General features: G+C 43.3%; 2 protein-coding genes across 5 annotated transcripts in view; one reads left to right on the top strand and one right to left on the bottom strand.

The window, feature by feature from the left end:
• The first annotated feature begins 7,944 nt into the window (after positions 1-7,944).
• LOC117363130 (E3 ubiquitin-protein ligase TRIM39-like) lies at positions 7,945-17,911 on the top strand. 2 transcript variants are annotated; one of them, XM_033950453.1, is made up of 7 exons: positions 7,945-8,359; positions 10,403-10,498; positions 12,505-12,735; positions 14,160-14,182; positions 14,331-14,440; positions 15,567-15,596; positions 17,039-17,911. In XM_033950453.1, the coding sequence occupies exons 1-7, from the start codon at positions 7,946-7,948 to the stop codon at positions 17,560-17,562; spliced, it is 1,428 nt and encodes a 475-aa protein (XP_033806344.1). In that variant the 5' UTR covers position 7,945; the 3' UTR covers positions 17,563-17,911. The 2 variants fall into 2 exon arrangements, with proteins under 2 accessions (XP_033806344.1, XP_033806345.1); XM_033950454.1 differs by lacking the exon at positions 15,567-15,596.
• LOC117363129 (E3 ubiquitin-protein ligase TRIM39-like) overlaps positions 12,616-19,076 on the bottom strand; it is a 40,109-nt gene continuing 33,648 nt past the window's right edge. For 2 of the 3 annotated variants that reach the window (XM_033950447.1, XM_033950451.1), the window contains one exon: positions 15,998-16,681. In XM_033950447.1, coding sequence (XP_033806338.1) covers positions 16,586-16,681 — 96 coding nt within the window. In that variant the 3' untranslated portion in view covers positions 15,998-16,585. Of the gene's footprint in view, positions 13,022-15,997; positions 16,682-19,076 lie in introns of those variants that run through there. The other variant, XM_033950452.1, reaches the window with a different exon arrangement.

The following is a 19,076-nucleotide window of genomic DNA, read 5'->3' as shown; positions in this document are numbered from 1 at the left end:
TCCCAATATAAATATATCAAAGCGCATATATGGATCTGACATAAGCCAGGGGTGTCCAATGTCGGTCCTCGAGGGCCGCAGTCCAGTCGGGTTTTCAAGATTTCCCCAATGAATATTCATGAGATCTATTTGCATGCACTGCTTTCATTCATGAATATTCATTGGGGAAATCCTGAAAACCCGACTGGATTGCGGCCCTCGAGGACCGACATTGGACACCCCTGACATAAGCCCTTGTACGTAGGGAACTCTTGAAATGCCTCTCGGAAGCGGTTGCTCCGATAAAGCTCCAAGTGTTATTGTTACCTATTTCTTTTTTCTATAATAAAAATTCTCATTAGCAACACTGAACTGAAATTGCAAATTTCTTCTGTCACCATCTTAAGGGTCCCTTTCCGAATCTCTGCTGTCATGTTTCTATTACAGAAAGGGTGGTAGATGTGTGGAACAGTCTCCCGGAAGAGGTGGTGAAGACAGAGACGGTATATGAATTCAAAAGGGCCGGGGATAGGCACGTGGGATCTCTTGGAGAGAGAAAGACAAAATGGTTACTGCGGATGGGCAGACTGGATGGGCCATTTGGCCTTTATCTGCCGTCATGTTTCTATGTTTCTAATTGCACCAAAGTCCAGGAGCCTTAAGTGAGTTTATAAATATCCACTGACATCTGTTATAATATGAAAAATATATCTAATAAAAATTGTAGGCTCAGCAAGTTATCACATCCAGGGAACTACTGTTTGGCTAACCTCAAAAAAGAGTGTGATGCTGCCAATGACCACAAGGGTGCACTGCACTTATTATAGTTACAGAAGATCATTTATACTCCGCTATTGCCAGCAATTAGCTCTTAGCAGATTACTTATTAATAAGCTAAATTAAAAATTCTAGGACAGGGCTGCCCAAGTCCGGTCCTCGAGATCTACTGCCAGGCCAGGTTTTCAGGATAGATTTGCATAACAAGAAGGCAGTGCAGACATATCTTTCTCATGCATATTCATTGTGGATATCCTGAAAACCTGGCCTGCCAGTAGATCTCGAGGACTGTACTTGGGCAGCCCTGTTCTAAGATATAATGCAAAATTTATAAGAAAGAGAAAAAAAAACATTAACACATTATTTACTTCTAAGGTTAACCCCCGCCCCCCCCTTTTTTTTTTTAACAAAACTATAATGCAGTTTTTAGCACCGGCCATGGCGGGAATTGTTTGAGCGTCAGAGCTGTTGCCGACACTAAAAACTACGCTGCGGTTTTGTAAAAGTGGTGGATAAATTTCTTTAAAAAAGAGTTTTGAGCAGTTAACTCGGTTGTCAACTATAGGCCTAGAGCAGAGGTGGGCAACTCCGGTCCTTGAGGGCCGGAATCCAGTTGGGTTTTCCCCAATGAATATGCAAGCAGTGCATGCAAATAGATCTAATGCAGGGGTGTCCAATGTCGGTCCTCGAGGGCCGCAGTCCAGTCGGGTTTTCAAGATTTCCCCAATGAATATTCATGAGATCTATTTGCATGCACTGCTTTCATTGTATGCTAATAGATCTCATGCATATTCATTGGGGAAATCCTGAAAACCCGACTGGATTGCGGCCCTTGAGGACCAACATTGGACACCCCTGATCTCATGCATATTCATTGGGGAAATTCTGAAAACCCAACTGGATTCTGGCCCTCAAGGACCGGAGTTGCCCACCCCTGGCCTAGAGCCTCCAATTCTTTCTTAGTTAAACTTTTGAGAAGAGGAGACTGTGAGGGGATATGATCGAGACTTTCAAAATACTGAAAGGAATTGACCAAATAGAGCAGAATAAAAAACTATTTACAATGTCCAATGTGACACAGACAAGAGGACATGGACTAAAGCTAAGGGGGGGATAAGTTCAGGACAAATATCAGGAAGTTCTGCTTCACGCAACGAGTGGTGGAAACCTGGAATGCTCTCCCAGAAGAGGTAATTGCAGAATCCACCGTTCTAGGGTTTAAGGGTAAGTTAGATGTACACCTCCTTATGAGGGGGTTTAAGGTGACATAGGTAAGGGTAAGCTAGATGCGCATCTCTTATGAGAAGCTTAGAGTGATATGGGGACTAATACTATTCCAGGGTACACTTGGCGGGGCCTCCGCGTGTGCGGATCGCCGGACTTGATGGACCTAAGGTCTGTTCCGGAGATGGCACTTCTTATGTTCTTATGTCTAGTTTCTCTTCAAGTAACAAGTTATGTGGAACGTTTTGATCTACTGGTTTCAGATCGTTCCATGGTACAGAAACAGTGCTGGTAGCCCTATGGCACCACATATAGGCGCTTCTTAGTAGGGGATTGGGGGCTTTAATTTTACAGTTCAATCTTAGCTGTGCCTTTGACCTTGTTGATCATCCCATATATTACTTCAATGCTTGGATTCCATGGGAATCGTTGGCTGTGTTTCTCAATGGCTTCGTGATTCCTTGTGCTTGCGTTCTTACCAGGTACTATTTGACAATACACGTTCTTAACCCTGGAGCAACCCTTGTGATGTTCCATAAGGGTCAGAGACAAAAAAAACAGTGGAACTGATGATCTTGATAACACCTTTATTTGAACAGGGTGCAGAAAAGTAACAAATTATGACATAGACCCAACACAGGCCGTGTTTTGGTTGTCGAAACAACCTTCTTGGGGTCCTAAGCAATAAACAATACTGCTATACGAGAAATGCAAAACAGCACCATAAAATACCCAGAAGAAGGTTGTTTCGGCAACCGAAATACAGCCCGTGTTGGGTCTATATCATATTTTGTTACTTTTCTGTACCCTGTTCAAATAAAGGTGTTATCAAGATCATCAGTTCCACTGGTTTTTTGTCTCCTGTCTGGTTGTGTTTCTGTGGAACGTCTCTGGTGGACTTTTTTTGTTTCTCCCTGTTCCACAAGGGTCACCCCTTTCACCTCTGCTCTTCAAAGTTTGGGCACTAGGTTATCAGATGGTTTAACTATGCAGATGACATTACTGTCGTCATTTCTAGTGTGTCGGTTCCCTCAAAACATTGCGAGGAAACCTCAAATGTGATGTTGGTTGTCGAGGAGTGGACAAGGGAGGTTAAATTGACACTAAATTTGAATATAACCAAATGGTTCTTTGCTACGCCATGGGGTACAATATCCTTTTCCTTCTATTTTAAAAATATTAGGAGTCCTCTTGGACAGAAATCTTACTATGCGAGCACAAGTGGATTCTGTAGTAAAAAAGGGATTCTCTGTACTAAGGAAATTACGTTCGTTAAGGGCTTTGTATTTCATGACTGCGCATTTCAATGATTGATGCAGTCTCTAGCTTTATCAGTTTTGGACTATTGTAATATAGGGCTTCTTTTACTAAACAGCGTTAGGGCATTAATGCACGGAATAGCACCTTAGTAAAAGGAGCCCATAGTTTGGGGTGAGTTTTGGAGGGATCACCATACATTATCAAGGGGTTATGTTGAGATATGCAGTACAACACCAGAGAAATATATTTCTTCCTGAACAGTGCAAAATATGAGGAAGTGCTAAAAAGATCTCAACTTCCGTAATCTGAGGTTTTTTGCCACTGTAGCTGAAAAGAGTGCTATTTCAATTTTGCAAAGTGCCAATCTGCAGACTCTTACGAACTAAAATAACACTCTTTTCAGCTACAGTGACAAAATAACCTCAGATTAAGGAAGTTGAGATCTTTTCAGCACTTCCTCATATTTTGCACTGTTCAGGAAGAAATATATTTCTCTGGTGTTGTACTGCTTGCAGAGTCTGGTATCGTAGCGTTTCGTTTGTGTATATTGGGGCTTTTAGTTTGCGGTCCTGTAATTTGCATAAGGTTTATCTGTGTTCTGTATGTGTGACCAAGATCAGGTGTTCTAGTAGAAATGAATGTCGAGAAGCGCTATTGGCAACATGGCTAACGGGACCATTTATTTTTTTCATCAAAAGGGGACATCTATTAATTGTTGGTCCCACCCCCAATCCCACCCCTAATTTCTTCCATTCATTTTTCATGTACACATAATATCTTATTAATTCATAATGGTAACCATAAAATTTTTAAAAACTACAAAGCACACTATACGCAAAGAAAATGTTAATTATCATTTATATTTGGGGGGGGGTTTCAAAGATGTCAAGGCAGATGACTTTAAAATATGCAATGTCACCTCAGTAACTTTAGAAAAATAGACAAATATGGTGCAAAATATAGACAGCAGATATAAATTCTCAAAACTGACACATTTTGGTCATTAAATTGAAAATAAAATCATTTTTCCTATCTTTGCCTGTCTGGTGATTTCATGAGTCTCTGGTTGCGTTTCCTTCAGACTGTGCATCCTTTCTTTCATTTCTTTCTTTCTGCACTCGGGCACAATAATTCTCCCTTTCTTTTCCCTCCCTCCTTCCTTCCTATGTCCTTAGTGCTCTCAGTGCCTCCTTCCCATGTCCTTAGTGTCCCCAGAGCCTCCTTCCCATGTCCTTAGTGCCCCTTCCTATGTTCTTAATGCCCCAATGCCTCATTCCCATGCCCTTAGTGCCCCTTCCTATGTCCTTAGTGCCCCTAGTGCCTCCTTCCTATGTCCTTAGTGCCCCTTCCTATGTCCTTAGTGCCTCCTTCCTATGTCCTTAGTGCCCCTTCCTATGTCTGTAGTGCCCCTAGTGCCTCCTTCCCATGTCCTTAGTGCCCCTTCCTATGTCCTTAGTGCCCACAGTGCCTCCTTCCTATGTCCTTAGTGCCCCTTCCTATGTCCTTAGTGCCCCCAGTGCCTCCTTCCCATGTCCTTAGTGCCCCTTCCTATGTCCTTAATGCCCCAATGCCTCATTCCCATGTCCTTAGTGCCCCTTCCTATGTCCTTAGTGCCCCTAGTGCCTCCTTCCTATGTCCTTAGTGCCCCTTCCTATGTCCTTAGTTCCTCCTTCCTATGTCCTTAGTGCCCCAGTGCCTCCTTTCCATGTCCTTAGTGCCCCTTCCTATGTCCTTAGTGCCCCTAGTGCCTCCTTCCTATGTCCTTAGTGCCCCCTGAATTGACGTCAGGAGGAAGGTTTGTGGCCGGCGCCTGGACCTTACTTTGCTCCAGAAAGTTGTGATCTCCTGGCGGGAAGAATTGAGGGGCAGACAGCTCCACCAGGTAGAGTGGGAAGGACACAGCCGAAAGCACTGTTATTTTCAACTGAAATCAAAACAAGGCTGAATTAGGATTTCAGGCCCCTGGTCCCACAATGCATTGGGAGGAGGTGGTTAGAAACCAGAGCGGCCCTACACTCTCCCTCCTGGAACTGGGAAACCTGGCAGCTGTGGGATTAACTCTTTAGTGGGTTCTAAGTAGATAAGCACACTGTATCCTCACCCTTCTAAATACTATAAAAACTTTAAAATCTCCACAAATACAGTTACACTAAGGTCCCATGACCAATCAACTTTCTGGTGGGGAGTGGTGGTGGTAGTTCACATCACATCACCAATTTAAAAAAAATTAAAGAACTGCGGCAACTTCATGCCACCTACTCTCCCCCACAAGCCCAAAAGCTTGTCCTGCTCCTAAGCCTTGCTGCCTCAAATACAGGGTAATGAGATGCAGCCATTTGCTTTCAAGCCTGAGCTCTGTGTGGTCAAAACGCCTCATTCAGCGTTTCCCATTCGCTGCCCCCTCGAGGAGGGAGTTATCACAGGCACTTTTCCCTTTCCTTCACACAAGTTAAGAGCCTAAGAAATTACTGGAGGAATTTTGCTGCCAGACGATAGTCTGTCTCCCCCCCCCCCCCCCCCCAAGCTGGCACTGCAATGGCTGCGCACACCAGCCGGCTTTCTTTCTACCTTGGTTTCATTTACGCCCTGCTTGATGCCCTCCAGGTACCACTTCACCTGCATAAGTGACGGCGGTCGGCAGCGGCGGTGGACGGGGGGTGTTTGAAGCGGCGGTAGGCAGCAGCAGCGAAGGCCAGTCCGGTGGGGGGGGGGCAGGCTTCGGCACTGGAGGGAGGGGAAGCGATCGCCTGTCCCGTTGTCCCCACAGACAGCTTTGGGACGCTGTCCCTGAAAACAGGACATTTCGGCATCCCGAAGCTGTGTGAGGGGACAACGGTACAGGGGATCTAAAAAGGGGACAATCCCCTTCAAAACGGGACGTATGGTCACCTTACCCAAGGAGAGTTCAAAACAGTGCAATATTGCTTAAGGCAACTATATGTCCCGTTTTTGGATCCCCTGTCCCGTTGTCCCCACACACAGCTTCGGGACGCTGAAATGACCCGTTTTCAGGGACAGCGTCCCGAAGCTGTGCGTGGGGACAACGGGACAGGCATTCGCTTCCCCTCCCTCCTTGCCACATCAAAGCTAGCCTCCCACCAGGGCCGATTCAAACCACACACACCATGGTCCGCCGCAACTGCTGTTTGCTGCCCAGAAGCCTTCTTCCCGATGTCAATTCTAACATCAGAGAGGACGTTCTAGGCCAGCCAGGCAGCGATTGTGTGGCCCGGAACTTCCTCTCCGACTTGTAAGCCTGCCACTTGTGCAGTGCACTTGCTGCACACGCCTTGATGTTGCTGGGTCAGGGAAGCAGGGTGCGTTGGGGGGGAGCAGGGAGACAGAAAGAAATGAAAGAGAGGATGCACAATCAGAAGGAAGTGCAACCAGAGAGTCATGAAATCACCAGATAAAGGTAGGAAAAATGATTTTATTTTAAATTTAGTGATCAAAATGTGTCACTTTTGAGAATTTATATCTGCTGTTTATATTTTGCACTGTATTTAATGGGATCCGGAGGATCCGGGATGGATTCTGGATCCAGGGGTCCTGTCCCGTTTTGAAGAAAAAAAATAAATGGTCACATTATCCTTCCCCCTCCCCTTGTACTCTCAGCACTTCCCAGGGTGTATTTCTTCTCTCCCTTGGTTGTACATGTGTCATTGCATAACCAAGTGGAATAGCACGGTATCCCTCTTGCTGCCCACAACTTCAGCCCTCGCTCCTGACTAGAACCTATAAGCGTTTAAAATGTATTAAATTAGTGCTCTCCAAAGCCGACAGTCACCTCCTTTCCTGCCCCGAACCGGTTATGGTACTCCCACGCATGTGCGACCTATGATGTCATCACCACACATGTGTCATGATGTCACGCACATGTGTGTTTACGCACCCGACCCAACTGAAAACTGCTGGCAACTCTAGGCTTTCCCTTGCAGCTGCTCACGGCCTGAAATGGCCGCAAATCCCAAAGAACTTGTGTCTGCCATGATCTCCGCAGCAGACCCCTCAATAAAATCCTGTCGTTACGAAAGGTTCCTCGACAGAACCTTTTCTTTTCAGGCGGCCACACTGAATCCTGTAACTGTTCACTTGTTAATATCCTGTACCTTATTGTAAACACCCCCAGCACCTGCTCACTTTGTATTATCCTGTATCCTATTGTTAACACTGTACTCTCTCTAGACACAACTCTCATTGTAAACCGCTTCAAACTTAGGGTATAGCGGTATATAAGAAATAAAATTATTATTATTACATGGCTTGCCAAAATTGCGTTAGAATCTTCCTCCTATCTTGATTTTAGAAAACAGATAAAAACTCAATTATTCATTAGACTGGCAACCTAATGTATCTTAGTACTTACTTATAATTCTTATCTCATTTTAAATTGTTTGTATCTTCCCACTGTAAGCTTTAACTTTGCCGAAATTTTAGATGATTTCAATTTTAAATATCTATTTGCACTGTATGTATTATGATTGATTGATGTGAACCGCCTAGAACTCCCGGGTATGGCCGTATGTAAAAATAAACTATTATTATTCCTGGGACCCTCCACAGCCCTCAGAAGGGGAGAAAAAACCATTTTATAACCCCTTGTTACACAAAGATCTGGTCCAGACAGCCACGCCTTATTTTCACACTCACTCAAGCTACAAGTGAAACAGAAACTTAATTCTGGCTCTCATTTCCTGTGATAATTATGGCTGCTGCAAACCCTCTGGAGAGTCTGCGAGAAGAAGCTTCTTGTTCTATCTGTCTGGATTATTTTACAGATCCAGTGACGACGGACTGTGGACACAACTTCTGCCGCTCCTGCATCACTCAGGCCTGGGAGGGGAGAGACCCGGACTCCCCCTGTCCCCAGTGCAAGAAAAGGTCTCGGAACAGAAACCTCCGATCCAACAGGCAGCTGGCAAACGTGATCGAAATAGCGAGAAAGCTCAGTCAGGCTTGCGAGAGACCGAAAGAGGAGAATCGGTGTGAGAAGCATGAGGAGGAGCTGATGCTGTTTTGCGAGCTGGACCAGAGAGCGATCTGTGGGGTGTGTGGCAGATCCCGGGATCACCGATCTCACCCCGTGATCCCCATGGAGGAGGCTGAGCAGGACTACAAGGTCGGTACTGTCTGGTCCCAGAGCGGACGATGGACCTCTTCAGGCTGAATCAGCAGAGCTTTAAAACTCCCAAGGCCTGGGAATCTATGTCCCCTTCCATCCTGCGGGGAAGGAGGGGGGGGGGGGGGGGAGATAGGGTTTGTCATATGAAAAATTGTGGGAGGAATGATAGTATTTCATTGAATATTTGGAATGGAAGTCTCACGGCGCTGCGCTAATGGCCCTGAAGCCCATAGAGAATATTTATTTGTATTAAATGTTAAAACAAAACTCATGTCAGCTGTCATAGCAAACATCTTCCATGCACATTTATGGAGGGAGGGGGTCCAGTCCTGGTTAGGTATTTGGGGCTTGCCCTGAATATTGCTGGTGCCCAAGCCCTGCTTTAATTTTGTCCTGGATCAGTAAGGGGGGTAATGGGGGGGGAGGCACTCATCCTCCTCTCCGTCCCCCTGCTCCTTCCCCCCCCCCACCGCACACGTGCACCCCTTCCCGTTCTTCGTGCCTCTTTAATTTTTCCGAACTTGCTGTCCGCATCGGTGTCGCCTCTTTCTGAGCTAATCTAATCTAATGCTTAGTTTTGTATACCGAGACTTCGATCCAGAAAAGCTCGACTCGGTTTACAACGATTAAGTTAGGCCAATAAGGGCATTTAGAGAATTATCAAGAAAGATTAGTTTCCAAAATGTTTAGTAAACAGAATGGTTTCCAGAGACTTACGACAAAAGGGAAAGGAACCAGAACTTCTTAAGCGAAGTGGAAGGTCGTTCCAAAGACGAGTCAACTTAAAAGACAGAGATTGACCAAGAGTCTTGATTCTTTTAATACCTTTACCCAGGGCAGGATTAATTCGTCGAGGGCCCCTAAGCACCCAAGTACACTGGGCCCCACCCCACCATGCACCCAGGCGGAAACAGGAAGCTGCGTCAGAGGGAAGCAACACCGCTTGCACAATTACAGTTCCTGTTGCCTTTCTTACCCACGTTGCTTGCTTGTCTTACTTTCCGTTGATGGGGGTGGGGCCGTGTTGCCAAATGGGGTGAGGTCCGCTTTGCCAATCGATGCTGGAGGGGCCCATCGCCATTTGGAAAAAACAATGTTGATGCCCTCCTTCATCGGGCCCCCCTGACCATTTCGGGCCCTAGGCACGTGCCTACTTGGCCTATGATCACCCCTTGCAAGAGAGAATCTATAAGAGTTCCAAGATAAAGGAACTAGAGGAGTAAATACCACAGAGGATTTTAAAAGTGACACAGGCACATTTAAACTGGATTCTAAAGTATACAGGGAGCCAGTGGAGATTATAAAGCAGTGGGGTCACACGATCAAACTTGCATTTCCCAAAAATCAGTCTAGCAGCTGTATTCTGGACCAATTGTAGTCTAGAAAGACAGGTTTTTGTAATAGTGAGGTCAAGGTGAGATAAAATAATCGACTGAACCAAGATGGAAAAATGGTGTTGATGAAAAAGATGTCTGACCTTCCTCCGCATGCGTAAGTTGAAAAAGCATTTCTTAATCACAGAGTTGATTTGATCCTTGAAGGAAAGTAAGGATTCGAGGAGGATTCCCAGGATCTTAGCAGAAAACTCAATTTGTAGGGAGGATCCAGAAGCCATTGCTACAGATCTAGGGAGACAATCCAATTTTGGGCCGAGCCACAGCATTTTCGAGCCCCGCGCCTAAGAACGGACATCAGAGGGATAGCCGATACGACGCGGGCAGCAAGTTTGTGCGGTTGCTCGCACCTGGAAAATGAAAAGGTTACAGGGGAAGGGAAGGGGCGGGAGGCGGGGGAAGGGCGCCACTGCTGTCCTGGATTGCTGGGTTACAGCTGTGGTCAGGTGGTCTCCACAGATACTCAGCTGCTGCATGTTGGGGGGGGGGGGCCAGCTGCTCCCACTTTAACCCCCAGTTAAATCACTTTGAATACTGACCCTTCAAAATTCATTCATTTCAAAGAAATGATCTAATTTACCATTGAGTGTGAAATTGTTCTTTTAAAAACAATAATATTCTAACAACAGATGTTTAATGTTTACAGGAAAAATTTAAAATGCACCTGGAATCTCTGAGAAAACATGGGGAAGCTCTTCTGAAGTTTAAATCTGCTGAAGAGAAGAAAGCTGAGGAGCTGAGGGTGGGTGTCTGTGTTTCTGTCTACAGTCAATCTCCTGAATTAGAGAATGACACAGGGACAAATTTTTCCCCATCCCTTCAGGAACTCATTTTCCCATCACCGCAAGTTCTTTTCCTGTCCCTGCCCCATTCCTACAAGCTCTGCCCTCATCTGCACAAGCCTCAAACACTTTAACATCATAAGAAGCAACATTCTAGAGCTCAGATTGTGATGTCATAATGCCTCATTCCACCAATGCCTAAGCTCCGTCCTCATCTGCACAAGCCTCAAACACTTTAACATCATAAGAAGCAACATTCTAGAGCTCAGATTGTGATGTCATAATGCCTCATTCCACCAATGCCTAAGCCTCAAACGCATTAGAATCCTAAGTAGGAACATTCTAGAGCTGAGATTGTGATGTCATAATGCCTCATTCCACCAATGCCTAAGCCTCAAACACATTAGAATCCTAAGTAGGAACATTCTAGAGCTGACATTGTGATGTCATAATGCCTCATTCCACCAATGCCTAAGCTCCGCCCTCATCTGCACAAGCCTCAAACGCTTTCAAATCCTAAGGGTTCTAGGCTTGTGTGTTAAGACAGAGCTAACAGGAATGGTATAGGGACAGTGACAAGACTCGCTGTGACGGGACAGGGAAATTGAGTTCCTGCGGGGACGGGGACAAATTTGTCCCCCGTGTCATTCTCTATCCTGAAAAAGAGAATAATAGAAATCAATCTGTCTTGTTAGAGAATGGCAACTATGTCTTGGCAGATTCTGAGCAATGAAACGTTTTAACATTGTATTTACCCAGAGAAATCAGGTGGTTTAGCTGACAGAATGGGAAATTGATTTACCTATTTTCTATCCCGTTCTCCCCCAAACAGCTCTGGACAGTCAACAAGCTCCATTTGTCCTTGAGCAAGAAGCATTGATTTCCAGCTGTTTGGAATGGGGGATTCTGGAGCTGGGCAGGATGGCTGCAGGGCTGGGTGTTCAGGGGCAGGAAACTGAGGACCTGGTGCCTCCAATGCTCCAAAGGGTTCTTGGGGGCTTTTATCGATTGCCATAGCAACCACCAAGAACCCTATGCAAATGCATTACAGGCAACTCATTAGTACTTAAACGAGCTCTCCCTATAATGCACAAAAGGGAATGCCAACCTCTTTGCAGGCAAGGTGCGTCTATGTTAATACAGGCACATCAGTGCATTAGCCTGGCATCTCTTTATCCGTTCTTAGGGTCCTGCTGACTTGCATTTGCTTTCAGCACTGTTTGGTATCCAAGAGAAACTCTTCACAGCAAGTAATCTACACACTCACATGCCACACATTAGCATCTGAACTGAAACCGGTTTCTTCAAGCCCGTGACTTCAGCAACTCCAGCAAAATGCAGGAATAGGTCTCACAACCTCTAAAGTCTCCCATGGGCTCCTGTCATCTATCTCAGTGGGTTTTCAGTTTGCTTTAAACAAGGCAAGGGACTTGGCGGAAAACTGGCCCAAGGGCTTTGAGGGATCATGTGAGGAGCTGGTGCCCGAAAGAGATTGAGACCAGAATTCCGGGTTTCTGAGTGGTCAGCTGGTAGCACAGGGGCAAGCGATGCAGCCTGTACTTTCCAAGGAACCATTGGCATAAGTCTCGCTCACTCTCCAAATTAGAATTGATGATTAATTCTACATTCTAAGGAGAATTTCCTATAAAATATGCATGTTTATTTCCTTTATGGGTTGATCTCCTGCTTTGAGGGCTTGTTATAAATAGTATAATCTTTATATTAAAATTATGTAATCACATGTTTAGACTCAATATTTTATTTCTTTTTAAGCCATTTAGATTTTTTTCTGTTTCAGGTTGTTATCTTGAAAGTAATAATTACAAAATTTCAATAACTGAGTGACACTATTGTGAAAAATGACAAGGCCTGGAATTTACGGTGTGACAGCTGAGCAACTGTGATTTTAATTAAGGTCATGAGCAAATGTAATTAATGCAGAATTATCTGTCTTTGTGTAATGCAGAGTGAGGCACAGATCAAAAGACAGAAAGTGGAGTCTGAGTTTGAGGAGTTACTCCAGTTTCTGGATAAGGAGAAGCAGTTCCTTCTCTCGAAACTGGAGGAGGAAGAGAAGCAGATTCTTCAGAGAATCGGGGAAAATGTGAGCCAACTTCAAGAGCAAAGTTCCTCCCTCACGCAGCTGATCTCCGAGATCGAGAAGAAGAGTCAGCAGCCGGCTGCTGAGTTACTGAAGGTGAGATTAGCAAATATATTTCTCAGGAAGAATCAGGGAATTCAAGTAACACATCAAAAGTACCTTCAAATAATGGGACCGGTTTTTCAAAGCCCCTATTGATCCAGCGACCACATCAGGGCTTTTAAAATAATTTCCTGAGGTTTACATGGCCAGATTCTCCTGGAAGTACAGGATAAAAGGTAAGGAAGACATCCTTTCAACCAAAAGCAAAGTCTTTATTCGAAAGTGTAGTCCCAAAAATGATCCTAGTTTCGGTGAACGAGAACGTCTTCCTCAGGGGACTCTAAGGAAACATTTAAAGCATTGATAAAACACATTTAAAATACAGAAAAAATGTTGCATCATAATGGCATTTATATAAAGCACATATTGAAACCAGCACGTTAAAATCAAAACAATAAGAGTGTGGAGAACTATAAAAGGTTGGCTAGAGAAATAAAAACAAATATGCTAAAATGGTCATAATAAAAATATGATAATCATAGGACAATATCTTACTGGTTTATTTCTTGATTAAATTGTTGGATGGGAGGGGAGGGATATTTTTCTTATGCATTGTTATTGATGAAATTTAAGTGCTTACGTTGATTATTAATGTCTGTATAATTCTTGGCACTTTGTATTAGTTTTGAAAATTAATAAAGATTAAAAAAAAAAGAAAAGCCGTCCAGATCCCCGGACAAGTCCCAATTCCTTTCACTGTTGAGATGGCCAATTTGGATCCAAAGTATGTACCAGAAAGCTCTTATCAGAGATTCCCCTTCAAACTCAGCCCCTCTCCTTATTCCTTCCCTTCCAGCTCTTCTTAGGAGCTCCAGTGCACGACCCCTTAGCCAGCTGCTCCCTGTCTGTGGGAAGCAGGAGGGATAATCCTGTCCCACTGCTTAAATTTATTTTCTCCAGACACAGGGCTGGGAGTGGAATATCCTAAAGCGTCTACTCTAGTATGTTCTCGGAAACTGAGGGTGGTGGATGCCTGGAATGCGCTCCCGAGAGAGGTGGTGGAGAGTAAAACTGTGACTGAGTTCAAAGAAGCGTGGGATGAACACAGAAGATTTAGAATCAGAAAATAATATTAAAGATTGAATTAGGCCAGTTACTGGGCAACTTGTACGGTCTGCGTCTGTGTATGGCCGTTTGGTGGAGGATGGGCAGGGGAGGGCTTCAATGGCTGGGAGGGTGTAGATGGGCTGGAGTAAGTCTTAACAGAGATTTCGGCAGTTGGAACTCAAGCATAGTACCGGGTAAAGCTTTGGATTCTTGCCCAGAAATAGCTAAGAAGAAAAATAAAAAAAAATTTAAATTGAATCAGGTTGGGCAGACTGGATGGAACATTCGGGTCTTTATCTGCCGTCATCTACTATGTTACTATGTTACTGCAAAATCTAACTAGATCTATTCTCTGTCTCTTTCTCCTCTAGGATGTGAAGGACACCCTGAGAAGGTACAAGTTTCTTTTCTGACCTTGTTCTATGAACATAGATGATTTCTTTTTATTTCTTTGTTTTTAGTTTGGAAGAAGGGAATTAATGGGTTAGAGAGAGAGAGAAAGAATATCTCCCAGAATAATCCTAGGATTCTCTAATCTTTAGGTGTCAGAAAATGAAGTTTCCACAACCAGAAGTTGTTTCAACTGATCTGAAAACGGGTTTCAAATTGAGCTACTGTCAGCAGCTAAAGAAACTGGTCACAAACATTGGAGGTAAGGAATTGTTGTATAAGAGCATAAGACTAGCCTTATTGGGTCAGAGCAATGGTCCATCAAGCCCAGTAGCCCGTCCTCACGGTGGCCAATCCAGGTCACTAGTACCTGGCAAGAACCCAAAACGTAGCAACATTCCATGCTACCGACCCCAGTAGCCTGGTTTCTCTAATTGTATTAACTCATGATCAGGTGTAATATATTATATGATATATCTAATCTAATCTGGGATTTATGAGTTGCACTATGTCTAAATAGGGTCAAAGGAGATACAACAGTTAGTGAGATGATACAATACAAGAAGAGATAAGACTAGTACTGTTTAAAGAGTGGAATTACGAGGTAGAAGGTGGAGGTAACTTATAGTCCAAAGTCCTGTGGTCAAAATATAAGTTGGGTATGTCCTAGGACATTGCAGGAAAGTTAACTCCTTAGACTCCACCAAAACTATATAAACCTCAAATCTAAATTTTTAAGATACGGAGCATCCTCAGCGTGAGTTTGAAAGCTTTAAAGAGGAACTCAAAGAGCAGCTCTAGTGCAAAGCCAGCCAGAGATTACCACTCACTGCCAGCCGCACACCATCATCTGGGAGCTCCTGTGTGCTTTAAAGTGCAAGTCAAGTGCAAACAGTGTGCAATAAATGAATATATATAAAAGTGGAAGACAAAAAGTTCACTGTCCTGCAATGCGCCAAATGCCTAATAGAGAATGAAAAAATTAGTAGTCACTTGTGCCTCCAGTTTGCTGTAGTCAAATAGTAGCAAGGAGAGTCCAGCTTTTTTTTGGATCAAAAGCCAAAGTTAAGGTGCAGTCCTCTTTCAACACGGCTCGACCCAGCAGGGTTTCAAGGCAATAGCCCCTTCCTCAGGAACCGAAGAGGCCAACACGACTGTAGGTCAGAGTGATTCCAGGCAGGCAAGGCCAAAAGGGGGAGGAACCGGAGACACAGCAACACCAAAACTCTCTAACATTTCTGTATTTCTACATTGTTTTCAATCCAAAAATTCATGGCCTGCAGGACTTGGTAAATTTTACTCAAAGTTAGCAACATATATTATTGACATCTTTCGACTTATTTCTCTCCTGTGAGATCTGATGGCTGTTCATCTTTCTTTGAATGCAGATTGGTGGATGGAATGTGGCAGATATGGAGGTAACGGAATCTGATATACTCGTGGAACTAATTCTATCCAGTAATCAAATCCGCTCATAACACAGGCAAATACAGCCAGTGTTCAGGATCATTTTCTCTGCTGTGATAGAGAAGAGTGTATGAGTTTCCTGATCATATACTGTAGGGTCGGGAAAGGATCCCTCTGGTAACGATGTTGGGTCTGCTGGAAAATCGTGATCAGATACAAGCTGGTATCTTGAGAGAAGTCACTGACGAAAATGACCAAGGCAGCATTTAATTTTTGAAAGGGCAGCTAAAATAAACTGAAGAAAATGGTTAAAAGAAGCGAAAAGATTAAATCAGAGATTAAATCAGTAACGGGTGCTGTTTTAAATTCCAATATTCTTTTTTTTATATATATATAAATCTTTATTGATTTTCAAGTAGTAACAGTGCAATACATATGAATCTGCACGTATAACAAATCAAGAAAAGCCCTTTGAACTTATTCTTTATTGAAATTTTAATTATAGTATAACAAACTGTAAGAAAGGTTAAATCATTCAAAGAACAAGCGACCTAAACGACTTCTTGACAGGTTAGGGCTCCAAATCTTCATAAACTTTTCAACGGAGTTAGTTTCAGCTTCTACAGACTTATATTTAGAAATCAAACTGAGTTCCACCAAAATGTTATCTTTCTATTCTACCATGATGGTTTTCAATGCAATTGACATTCAAATATCCAATGGTTATCTTATGTGGTTAAGCGTTGACTATCAACATTAACATTGACTCCATTCCCGGCCCGGTTTCCGTTTAGGCTCTAACTGGGCTCTAACTGAGCAACAGTATCTGGTTAAGTGCCAGCGAATATACAATAAAGTTAGCCTCAGACATGAAATTTCAATGGCCAGAAGCCATTTGAATATCGAACCTTTAGTGAAGGTTTGAGCAAAAATGTATGCACTCAGCTTTGGTAAATGTTCAAAGATGTCAATTAACTCAAAATTGGGACCATGAATCCTTTCAATATTGGGCCCATAATATATTTAAGAGCACTTCTGAGTTTTGGATAAAGGCAAAGTTTCTCAGGTGATTCTTCGAAGCTGTTTCTTCCGCTATCTGCCGAGAAGAAATAGTGTTATGCAGCTGATGTAGTTAACAAGTGAATGCTATTGGGGATAAAGGGGACCAATAGGGGTATGAGTTACAGGAAACCTGTCAGTAAATTAACCAATGAGAGCCTCTCTTTCATTACCTTATTCAGACATAGTTTGAATACACTCAGTCCAGTGAAAAAGCTGGTGTCCAATAGGATCAGTGGATCCAAGGCAGCCAAAGAAAAGTAGCCAATAGCAGAGCCCCTATGATAGAATAAGTGACTAAAGAAACAGCCTATGAGGATTAGAGGTCTGTGTGTGTGTGAGGAGCCAATGAGAAGTGTGAGCTCATGTTTATTAATGTGTCTCCTCTCCGCAGTGGATGTGACTCTGGATCCCGAAACTGCTCATCCTAAACTCATCGTGTCTGAGGATCGGAAAAGTGTCAGACGTGGAGACACGAAACAGAATCCGCTGGACAATCTCGAGAGATTTGATACTGAGCTCTGTGTGCTGGGGTGTGAAGGCTTCACCTTGGGAAGACATTACTGGGAGGTGGAGGTGGGGGATGATCCCAGCTGCATCTTGGGAGTATGTAAAGACTCTGTGGGGAGGAAGGGGAAGTTCAAACCCTCATATGGGGCGGGATACTGGACAGTGCTGTGCGGTGGGCAGAGATTCTGGGCCCTCACCTCCCCTGAGATCTATGTGCCCCCAAGAGAGATCCCCCAGACGGTGGGGATTCTGCTGGACTGCGAGGCAGGAAAGGTCTCATTTTACGATGCAGAGAATAAATCGCATTTCTATACCTTCACCGACACCTTCGCAGGGAAACTCCGACCTTTTCTCTGCAATCAATCTGAATTTCCTCTGAGAATCTGCCCAGTACCAGCCTTAAAGTAATCAAAAAGCTTCGCTGCTCTTCCTTATGATCTCATATAATCCTGCTCTATAGGGGTAGGCTGGTGTTACACAAAACACAGACCGACCTTCAAATACAGAAGAATAGATCACGAAACAGAAATATGAACACCAAAACCCCCAAATGTTAAACTTGGCAAGTACTTCATTTTGGCATAACCATGAAGGGGGCTGGACACCTCAGTTTAAGCTTATTTATTGAATTCTTTTTGTATACCAAAGAGCTCAGAACAGGTTGCAGGTTAAATGTACATAAAGATTTAGAATCAGAAAATAATATTAAATATTGAACTAAGGCCAGTACTGGGCAGACTTGTACGGTCTGTGTCTGTGCATGGCCGTTTGGAGGAGGATGGGCAGGGGAGGGCTTCAATGGCTGGGAGGGTGTAGATGGGCTGGAGTAAGTCTTAACAGAGATTTCGGCAGGTGGAACCCAAGCATAGTACCGGGTAAAGCTTTGGATTCTTGCCCAGGAATAGCTAAGAAGAAAAAAAAAAAATTTTTAAATTTAAATTGAATCAGGTTGGGCAGACTGGATGGACCATTTGGGTCTTTATCTGTCGTCATCTACTATGTTACTATGTTATAATACAGGTTACGATTTGCACTGGATTTGCCATAATTTCAGTACAAGTTTGTGTTACAATTTTTTGATCCTAACTTTGACTGTATATATGTTGGTGTTAATTTGGGGAATAGCATTACTTGCACTGAACTAATATTTAAGGAAATATACTTTGAACATTGAGGAAGGACCAGATTCTTAATCTACAGAAGATGTTTATCCAGTAATTTTAGGTCTCAAGGGGAACATGTTGCAATTTAATTGAAGGATTAGTTAGGCTGGATTAAGCGGAACTCATTCCGATTAAGGCCCAGACGTGTTTTTGTTTGGAGTGGTGAAGGAGGTTTTCGGTTGCATCATGCTTAGCCGTGGATCCTGGAGTCTTGGATGCAGATGAGATGGTCCAAAGGGAAAAGAAAAAACTTCTTTTGGGCTTTAGGAGCTGCTGCGGTTATGTCATGGAAATAACCATACGTTAACTTAAAGACCAAATAGTATCTGGATCTCATCTTACGTGAGAGACTTTGAAAACATACTTATAGCTATTCTTTGTATAAATTGCTAGTTTTATAGTATTTTATATGTTATTTCTTATTTTAGTATTATGTTTAATTTTATGTCACTTTTATATATTGTAATTCGCTTAGAAACAATTTTAATTAAGCGATTAATCAAATATAAATAAAACTTGAAACCTGTAGGAGAGAGGTTTGCTTTGATTGTGAGTTTGCTGAGCCAGAGAGATTTTTCTGCTTTGAATTTTGTTTAAAATTCATGTTTGATGTGTAAATGTATTTGCTCATTTGTATATTGTTCGTACACTGATTTGGTATAAAGCAGCATATCCATTTTTAAATACATTAACTTGACTTTGTATATCTAACATTACTGTACAAATGTAAATGCATAATTGGTTTGTCTACGCTTTATG

Source organism: Geotrypetes seraphini, chromosome 6 (genome assembly GCF_902459505.1).
Source record: "Geotrypetes seraphini chromosome 6, aGeoSer1.1, whole genome shotgun sequence".
NCBI classification, from domain to species: domain Eukaryota; kingdom Metazoa; phylum Chordata; class Amphibia; order Gymnophiona; family Dermophiidae; genus Geotrypetes; species Geotrypetes seraphini.
The sequence above is the reverse complement of the archived record's forward strand: the minus strand, read 5'-3'. Positions and strand labels throughout refer to the sequence as shown.

Bases quoted from the DNA above. Each gene is read 5' to 3' on its own strand.
- LOC117363130 (XM_033950453.1), top strand. From the start codon at position 7,946: ATGGCTGCTGCAAACCCTCTGGAGAGTCTGCGAGAAGAAGCTTCTTGT. The intron at 14,183-14,330 runs GTACAAGTTTCT...TCTAATCTTTAG, and splicing joins GTGAAGGACACCCTGAGAAG to GTGTCAGAAAATGAAGTTTC. The intron at 15,597-17,038 runs GTAACGGAATCT...TCCTCTCCGCAG, and splicing joins GGAATGTGGCAGATATGGAG to TGGATGTGACTCTGGATCCC.